The 9805-nt window shown below is 38.0% G+C and overlaps 1 protein-coding gene across 1 annotated transcript; it reads right to left on the bottom strand.

Annotated features, from left to right (window-relative positions):
• Positions 1-5629: 5629 nt before the first annotated feature.
• On the bottom strand, positions 5630-9512 carry c10h9orf85 (chromosome 10 C9orf85 homolog). The gene is made up of 4 exons (XM_084728115.1): positions 9302-9512; positions 8834-8940; positions 7480-7593; positions 5630-5956 (listed from the first exon to the last, which is right to left on the bottom strand). The coding sequence occupies exons 1-4, from the start codon at positions 9401-9403 to the stop codon at positions 5710-5712; spliced, it is 570 nt and encodes a 189-aa protein (XP_084584241.1). The 5' UTR covers positions 9404-9512; the 3' UTR covers positions 5630-5709.
• Between the last annotated feature and the right edge of the window lie 293 nt (positions 9513-9805).

Consider the following 9805-nt stretch of genomic DNA (forward strand, 5'->3'; position numbering starts at 1 on the left):
CCAATGAGAAGATAGGGTGTGTGTCTCTCCCTCTCTCTCTCTCTCTCTCTCTCTCTCTCTCCCTCTCTCTCTCTCTCTGTGTTGATCGTCACGTTGTTATGGTTCATATCCTCATCATGGCGTTGAGTGATTTGGTTACAGAAGAAGGTGCTAGTTTTGCTTTTGTTTTAGAGCTGACTCCACTGCCAGTAGTTATCACTTTGAGTGCATTTTATCGCAGTATTTGTTTGCATTTGGTTCATCACAGAAACTTAACTAATAACATCAGAACAGATTCAGAAAAATCGAATCTCCATTTCTCCTGTGCAAATTCTGATTTTTAACTTTTTGTACAAGAGAAAATGAAAAACAATTCCACGTTAGTTAATTTTTAAATTTCAAAGAATGAGGCCAGAGTGTTAAAGTCAAGGTGTCACTGAAATGAATGAAGCTCAGTCTCTGTGCTGGTGGGCCACTGGTGGACTTCGGTGATTGCCCCCTTTGGTGCCCCCATTATATAAAAGAAAAATGCTGCAAACATGCCCTCTTGGATGCCCCTGTGGTAGATAAAACATGATAAAGTGCCCTCTTGAGCTCCTAATCAGTGGAGATAAAGCAACAAAGTGACCTCTAGTGCCCTCCAGTGGATAAAACATGATAAAGTGTCCTTTAGGGTGCCATTTCAGTGCAGAAACCGTGGTGAAGTACCCTTTAGAGTGCCCTTCCAGTGGATTAAACACAATGAAATGCTTTCCAGAGTGCCCATCTAGTGGAGAGAGGACAATGAATTGCCTTCCAGGGGTGGATAAAACATGATAAAGTGCCCTCTAGGTTGCCCTTCCAGAGGAGAAAACATGGCGAAGTGCCCTTTAGGGTGGTCTTCCAGTGGAAAAAACATGGTTAAATGCCCTCGAGAGCATCCTTTCTGGGGACAAAATGTGATGAAGCACCCTCTATAGTACCCTTCCAGTGGAGAAAACATAGTGAGGTACCCTAAAGGGTGCCCTTCCTGTGAAGAAAATGCAATGAAGTGCCCTTCACTGAAGAAAACCTGAGATACCAGAGAATGAGTTGCCCTCTCTGTGCATCGATGGTTAAACAGTGGTAAACTGTGTGCTTTTATTACAGAAGTGTAGTAGTTGATGTACTTTAAGGAAACCAATTTTAATCCAAAGCAGGAATTGGAACAGTTTCACCATAAATGCCTTTAAAAGACTTAAAGTGCACTGGCGCTCCACCACATACGACTGGTACCCTTTTTATTTTTGTCTCCATCCCTCAAACATCCTGATTCTGACACTGTGGTCAACCTCGGAGGGTTAAGCCACTTCTGGCTTACCTAAACTATTGTTTTTTGTTGTTGTTGTTATCTTCACTGCTCATCATAAATATCGGTTACTGTCATCTTAGAAGACAACAGCAACGATTGTGTCTGATATAGAGATGGTGCTGTAAATCTGAATATTTGTCTGTCAGTCCAAGACACAAACAGTTGCTAAATACTAAACTACCTTTTGTAAATCCCTCATAGGTTAGTAAGCCTGTACTCTTCAGTGAGGGCCCCTTTTACTGTCACACAGCCTTTAATTTGTAATTTGAGCAGGATGTGAACAGTTCAGCGGCTCAGCAGCAATGTATAGACATGAGTCAATAGTGTTAAAGACCCTAAGAAACAGATATATGACGACCTGGGAGTTCACACTGCCTTCTGGAAATCTCTAAACTGCATTTTGGGTAGTATAATGCAGAGGCTATATATAGATATGTTGTAAGAGGACATTCTGTACCATCTGACTTTGGAGAGTGACAGCAGCAGGTCTATGACCAAACATACAGGAGGGTACACGAAATAATATGAACATTTCCTCCAGAGACTGAAGGTCATGCCTCAGTCAGCATGTATACATGTACAATACATTGCTGGGTAACCTTTGTGGTGGTTCCTCTTTGTCTGTGCACTTTACTCATATTTTTGTCATAGTGTTTGAGACATTTCCCCCTATTAAATCGACAGTTCAGCCAAAAATCAAAAACACATATTTTTCAGCTTAACTGTAGTGTTACTCAACTCACAACAAAACAATTTAGATGGATAAATAGCACCGCAGTTAAGAGGAAAAAAATGTGTGTTTTTAATTTGGGGGGTGAACTGTCCCTTTAAACATGTTTTGACATGACAACATTTTACTTTTCATCTTTATAAGAGCAAGCTAGTTATAGAGTGGTTGTTGGTAATAACACTAATAACAAAAATAATAAAATACAAAATAATATTTTCTAGTTTTAAGAAATATATGACATCTTTGAGCCAATGGTGAAGGACAGAGGAGCGTGCTGCTTCCATTTTAAAAGGATCAAACGTCTTAGAAGAGAGTTTGAGTGTGACGGAGGCTGCGACCACATTGGCTTTATTTGGTAAGAGAGCACAGACCGGGTCGACGTCGAACTGGTTTTCAAACATTTCACTAAAAGATTTAAAAATTATTATCGAGGGGAACCTTGATAGCTCAGTTGGTGGAGTGGACTTCCTGCTGTGAGTCCTCAGCAGCGACCGTGGGTTTGGTTCCAGCAAGAGACCCTCTTCCTGTCATATTTTCAGCCATCCTAATTAAATAAAAGGGATAGTTCACCCAAAAATGCCACCCTCATGCTGATTGAAGGTCAGGTTTAGTTTTTAAATCCACAAAACATTGCTGAAGCTTCACAGGTTTAACAGATTTGGACAATCTCACAAACAGTTTAAGTGAATAGTGACCAGTTCTAAACAGAAAAGAACAACGGAAAAAAACAATAAAATGTCTTCATACTTCCCCTTTGGTGTATAATCCAAGTCTCCTAAAGCCCCAACATGCCAAGTTGACTTGAAAGACATCATTTACACCATTTCTTTAGCCAAAATCTTCACTGTAGATTCTTTAGCCTGGAGCCATGTTTGCGTGCGCGTGCACGTCGTCTGACTGGGTGTGTGTAGTGTGATGGTGTATGTGTGTAAGTGGGGGTCGAGGAGACTTGGAATACACCAGATGAGCAGCATGGTGGCATTTTGGTGTTTTTTACGACTGTTTTTTCAGTTTGAAAACTGTCTTTGGTCGCTTTCTGAAGAACATATACAGTATGTATGTACAACCAAGTACTTAACACATAACTCACTCAACAGTCTGAAAAAGATGAACCCTGACTCTGACACCTAGACAACATATAGAAGCTTATGGCAAAGAGTGCAGTATATCAGTGAGGGCAGATAAAATACTACAAACACCTCTCAGTGTACTGCAATGTAACTCAGCAGCACCACAACACAAACTGAACTCCACAACCCTCATGAAGATGGAATTTATTGCAGGACTGTTACATTACATTGGATTAGCTGGAGTTCATTTGCAACTAAGTCTAGAACTGTTACTTAATATAGCACTAATGTAACACTACCAGCACCAGTGTTGTTTGTCCAGACAGAATCTTAACAGCAAAGTTACCAGATGGTTCAGTAAACCTGCTAGTTGTGACAGACTCCAGGTTACTCCAGGTTAGATGAATTTGAAGTCATGAGTGTTTAAGCAGAACAAAGCCATGTGAGAAATACATGAAGCACTAAATACTAAGGGAATCCCATGAGCACAGTGATGAATCCATCCCCATGTCATGATGCCTCATATCCTGAGGAAGTGAGGTTTTCTGTCTTTTATTTTTATCGACCCCGCATGATGAATGACGAGACACACTTTAGATGACATCAGCGTGCATGAAAGGCATGCAGGCTTCTCAATGCAACTGCAGGTTATTCAGTGACGGGAAATACGAAAGGTGCCCAAGAATAATGAAGTAAAAATGGGAACTTGCACAAGACAATCTTCTGCCAGGAAAATGAATGGCTGAACTGTCAGTTGCAGATTTCTAAAAAAAAAAATTGAACAACATTGAATAAAAAAACTGTAATTGTTTTTGAAAGTTTTGGATTTCAGTTCCACCGCCACCAAAAAAGTCCCTGTGGAGTATACAATATGCTGAATATATTGTGTGATTACTGAAAATTACTGTATCCTTACAAAGTTTGTGCATTTCAATAGAATCTAAACTTTCAATTTCAACTTTCTGCTTTGAGTAAAAAGGAAAGGTGTTGAGGATAAACTGCTTAAAATGTGCAAACTGCAAATTTACAAACCATGACTCATTTTGAGGAAAGTTCATTTGATGTTCATATTTTATTTAAACGCCTGCAAGGAAATTTTAACTGGTTATGAAACAGTGTCAGTTTAACTCTGATGCCTCTACATGAGCTACACAAGCAAACCAGACGATCAGCAAGAAGATCGTTTGTTTCTATGCAGTTATTTTTAATGACTGTCACCGGGTCGGATTCTCCTTGAAATCAGAAGGGAATTTGAAAGGCTTATGTTTACATTTTCCCAGGTAAAGTTATGAGTCTACATTAGCTGGGTAAAATGAAGTAGGAGATTTTTCATGTAGATTTTTTTTTTTTTTTGACACTACATGTTAAGTGTCATTCAGTCAATTCTGTCATGTTTACAATGTTTGGGAACCCCAACCCTAACCCTGCATTAAAAATTCTATAATTGATCAAATGATGCTTAAAGGACTGATACGTAGGATTTAGTGCCATCTAGTGGTGGTGTTGCAAATTTATGGGAAGAATGTTGCAGAAAGTGAACGTAATATTCACTAAAACGTTTTCATTAGTGTGTAATGATCTGAAAATAAGAACTGTCATGTTTCTGTTACCTCAGAATGAACCCTTTATATCTACAGGGGGAGCGGGTCCTCTTCCATGGAGGTCACCATGTTGAACCGCCATGTTTCTACAGTAGCCGAGAACAATGTGGCCACCGCAGATTCTCCTACACGCTTCAAAGAGGAGAGACATGGGAGCTGTATTCAACTGGCTGTAATCAAGTCATAAGCTCCTCCTTCATGTTAATGACAAGTGGTGAGTAATGTCAGTTTTATACACACCACTTCAAATTAAGTACAACCAAACTGTCCAACTATAGAATATATATTTCTTATAATGAGATGTTTCTAATATTTAGTCTGCCCTAATATAGTAATTTAATGCAGTGCAAAAATATTAGAAAAACTCATTAAGACACAACTCAACAGCTTCACAGCCTTTAAAACGACCATAAAGTTAAACACCTCTCTAAAACGGGTAAAGAAAAAAAGAACATTATAACCTTTATGAAGGTAGGGTTTATAGCATGGCCGTTCTCTCAGACTGTATTTGTTTTAGCTGGGGGGAACTAATCAAGTGGCAATTGAGTATAACGGTAAAATATGAGTCAATATTTTTGTCACTTCCTGATACCTTAAAAAAAGCCTCAACTTCTGCTTTTAGTTGTCAGCTGCTGATGCTTCAAGGACTCCATTAGTTCAGTTACTGTGAAAAGAAGTGGCAGCTTATATGAATGAATTGAAAATGAAAGTACAAATGTGTAGATTTTTGTTACAGTAGCACATTGAGAATGGGTTTGTGAATGCACAGTAAACTGTACAGCCCATTCGTCTTAATTTACAGCACTTAAGGTCCTTTAAATGATACATAGACATCTGAAATCTTTCTGAATCATCTGGTAGCTTTTGTCTTATAAACTGCTCCAGGTTGTGTATCAAACTTCACATCTCAAACTCATACTGCAATTAGAAAAACGTGTTTGTTTTATTTATGTAAAATAAAAAAATCCATTTGGTGCAACAAGAACCCTCTCAATGTCCTCAGTCTTTAACTTTGACTCGAGACACATCTGGGAGCACATCAGACTTTTTCTGTGTCTTCTTCGGTTCTGAGTCATTATCGAAATCATCGTCGTCGTCTCCGAAGTCACTTAAGTCATCATCATCAAAATCATCATCACTCTCCAAGTCATCCATGTCCTTCTTCCCTCGACCACGTCCTTTCTTTCTCTGTTCACCATCTTCTTCTTCTTCTTCTTGCTCTTTCTTGTCCATTTGGGAGTTTATTCTATGCAGACAGAGAAAAACAAAATGAGGCTGTGTCAAATGTTACCATGGAAAATCCCACAGGCCTTGTTTTGAATGTCATCGTGTACCCAAATAAATATAGTCCAGGATTTATACAACATGACATCCCACACACAGCAACAGAAACTCCTTCAAATGTTCTAGTTTTATAAAGATATAATTTATAACGTCAAAAGTCTTAAGAAATTCAAGCTGGGCAAATCAATATGAAATATGTGATGCCACAATTTCACATTGTGCCCATGTTACAAAATTATTTATGTCTTCCTGTCTCATGTCCACACAAAGGGTTTCAGCGCTGTCCACAATCAACCAGAAACTGTTTTACATGAGATATGGAGTCAGAAATGATACAGTGAATACACAAAAGTGAATTCTTAACCCTTAGATCGGTAGTTTCCAAACTTTTTCTGGCATCCCCCACCCTCTACTCCACAATTATTATAGATCATTAACAATAACTGGGAAACAACTGATAAAAAATATTCAAGTTGAAATTTAGTCATATAAACGTCATATCTTGATTAGTGCCAATCTGACAGTCAAAAATATTTCAAAAGTACCACAAAAGTGCTATTTAAAGTGATATTTTTAAAAATTATTTTGTTTTAAATTTACCACCATCACTTGTTACATGTGATAGCTGAGACTTTTAAGACTAATACACATCTGTCAGATCTTCTGTTGTAATTTGTGTGAGGTTCATCCTTTATTCCCCATAAAATGCCTGTACTATAAAAGGCATTTTGGGTAAGATCATATTTAAGTAATTTACAAACATCCTCTTCATACGAGTCCTATCTGTTAATTGTGTTTACATTACAAATTTGTGTGAGGTTAACCTACACTTTTAGGTAAAATACCTGGACTAATAGATGAAATGAGACATGGGGATAAACTGATGCCCAAAATGTTGAATGAAAACAATCTGTGCGAGGGCCATTAAATGGAGATGTGAGGACAGAAGCTGAAATGCTGTCTATGATTTAAGTGATACCTAAGAATCAGTTGTAATGTATCTCGTTGTCCACAAGATGGCAGGCTTGCAGTAGACTTTGCCATATGACCTTGATAGTAATAAAAAACACAAATACCGTATTTGACCTCATAAAAAGATTTCATCCTGCCTCCAGATGAAGAACACATGTACCACATTTCTTACATTCATTAACTTCTTATACAATGTGACAACATGTGACATGAATGACATCTTTATCTCATTACTGGCAATGTCAGCAAGGAAAACCTAACACTGCGACATTTCCTTAATAGTAAGCAGAAAGGTTGATAATTTATGTAAAGTCAAAAGTAGAGTCCTAACTGCTTGGATCGCTGACTATGTGACAGCCACATCACTCTGACATCTCTCTACAACTAATGCGTGTCTATTTGTGCAGAGAAGGATCAATAAAGTACTTCTTCCTCCTCTTAATCCTGTGTATTTATGAATCTGCACACACAAACCAACAAACACACACTCTCGTATAATAAAGGATCACTCACGGAATAACAATGTCCTCTTTCTTCCCACACTTGCAGCAGATGTCTAGCTGTAGAGAACAGGGCTTACAAATGATGTGATACGCATCCTTCACAGTCTTTTGAGAACACTTGACACTGAAAGAAGAAAACATACATGGACAAATGTCATTAATTTTCCCATCGGAACCAAATATAGCAGGCAGCCCTCAGCATCAACACATCCAAGAACAACAACTAGTACGCAGTGTCTAAAAGTGTCTACAGGAGTCTGAGTCATGCTAGCAGGAGACAACTGGACATATGCAGAGCATCTGGAGTTTTCCTGAGTGCCAGCTGACCTGTGGACCCACAGTGAGTCCAGCAACACCAAAACAAAATGTCCCATGGTGTTGGATAGTCGTGCATTTTGCCACCTGGTTTGCTACAAGCATGTAGCAGACAAAGTCTGGTTTAAATTTCCACTGGCTGCTTTTAATCAAAGTCTGCCTCTCTGTGTCAGATATTCTGGGCGCTCAAAGTGATACCTTAACATTTCTTGCATAGCCTGACCAGAAGCCCAAAATCTGTTTGTGTAATAATTTTATGATTAATGATCGACCGATATGGGTTTTTCAATGACTGATGCCAATATTCAGCCGATGGCCAATTTATAATGCTGATGTCAAAACAACAACAAAAAAATGTGTAATTCTACCATTTCATGCACATTATAATGTAATATACATGGCTATCTTAGACAGTAACATGTTGTTTTAGATGCATTTTTTTATTAATGATCTAAGATCATTTAACTGCATTATTCTAAACATTATAACAAATTAGATATTAAACACATATTTGCTGTCATTTGGGATGGAAGAACTATATGAACATTTAGAAAATGACACACCGGAGTACATGGCTCAAAACTAACTTTTTGACGACCTTCCCAAAACTCACAAAGGGGAGTGCTAACATCGTTTCACTGCAGCCACACTGAGAGGCTGCCTGCAGATGTGTCTGCAGACATTTTTTTGTTTATCTGCCTTGTAAATGCAGATTTCGGCCCATGCCACTTATCTAAAAATGCAAGATAACTGGTTGACTGATTAATCAGCCTATTGTGACAATGTTTGTAATGATATGAAAAGGGGAAAATCTCAGCTGTGAATCTGTAAATTACAAGTTCAAATTCTGGTTGATAAATGAATGAATGAATGAGTTAATTAATAACTAACTGATAAGCAAAATTATAATCTCTGTTGATTCTCTTGCTTTGTCAATTACTTACTTATCACTTTGGCAACAATTACTTCCTTGTTTATAGTTTACAGTCATAAGAAGGTATAGCAGTGCAGATACTTTTCTGTTATGAAATTGTGTGAACTGTACTCACCATTTTTTGGGCTGTGTTAGAGACTTGTATTTGTTGTACTTCACTTTCCACTCAAGAACATCCTTACAGTGTTGACAGAGCCCATTATGAGTCTTTGATTTTGCCTTCTACGATTCAGATCACATAAAGCAGAGACATGGTAGAGATGTCGAAACAACAACAACAACAACAACAACAACAACAACAATAACAATAATAATAATAATGATAGTGTGATAAGACTGAAGACTGCTTTAACTAAAATAAATCATAATTTTAGATTTTATTTTGTGTACAATCTCTAAGCAATGCTAAGACAATATGATTTCAGGGTGGCTACGTAACAAAAGTTAGCTACAACAGCCTCTACATAAGAGCATATTGTTAACTCTATGACAATACGGAATGTAACGTTGATCAAAACAAAGCTGAGCTCAGTACTTAAGCAAACTGGCTAACATTACACATAACAATTCAAGTTTCGCACACCTTCACTTGTACAGTCGCTCCGTACTTGTCGTTTTTGAACGCGATGGTGTTTTGATGCTTCTGGCCTCTCGACCGAGATGCATTACCTTTCTGAGAACTCATCTTTTGGTCCAATTTTTAGTTACACATGTTTTAAGAACGCATAAACCAAAAAACCACGCCAGACAGCGAGTCGAGAGCCCTAACCCGGAAGAAGTACCATAACGTCATGACGTCGTTGAAGTAAGAACATGAACCGTCCGCTTTTTTTCTCAAAAGTGGTTAAAATAAATCAAGACAAAAATGTTTGCTGGAATAAAAGTAGAAAAAATATCAACATATTTTAAATTAACAAATGCGCCTAATAAAATAGTTATAGTTCATTGACGTCATCTGATTGAAGTTAGAAACGCCTTGCTTGGTGCTGATTGGACTGTGCCTCGCAATAGTAATCTCCAGTTGGTTCTCCTCAACGTCAATCAAAATATTATGTCACCATTCGATGGCCGCTCATAGGAACCCCAG

This window comes from Lutjanus erythropterus, chromosome 10 (assembly GCF_056507025.1).
Source record: "Lutjanus erythropterus isolate fLutEry1 chromosome 10, fLutEry1.hap2, whole genome shotgun sequence".
In the NCBI taxonomy this organism is placed as follows: Eukaryota; Metazoa; Chordata; class Actinopteri; order Lutjaniformes; family Lutjanidae; genus Lutjanus; species Lutjanus erythropterus.

Bases quoted from the DNA above. Each gene is read 5' to 3' on its own strand.
- c10h9orf85 (XM_084728115.1), bottom strand. From the start codon at position 9,403: ATGAGTTCTCAGAAAGGTAATGCATCTCGGTCGAGAGGCCAGAAGCAT. The intron at 8,941-9,301 runs GTGTGCGAAACT...TCTGAATCGTAG, and splicing joins GAGCGACTGTACAAGTGAAG to AAGGCAAAATCAAAGACTCA. The intron at 5,957-7,479 runs GTGAGTGATCCT...CTGTCTGCATAG, and splicing joins AAAGAGGACATTGTTATTCC to AATAAACTCCCAAATGGACA.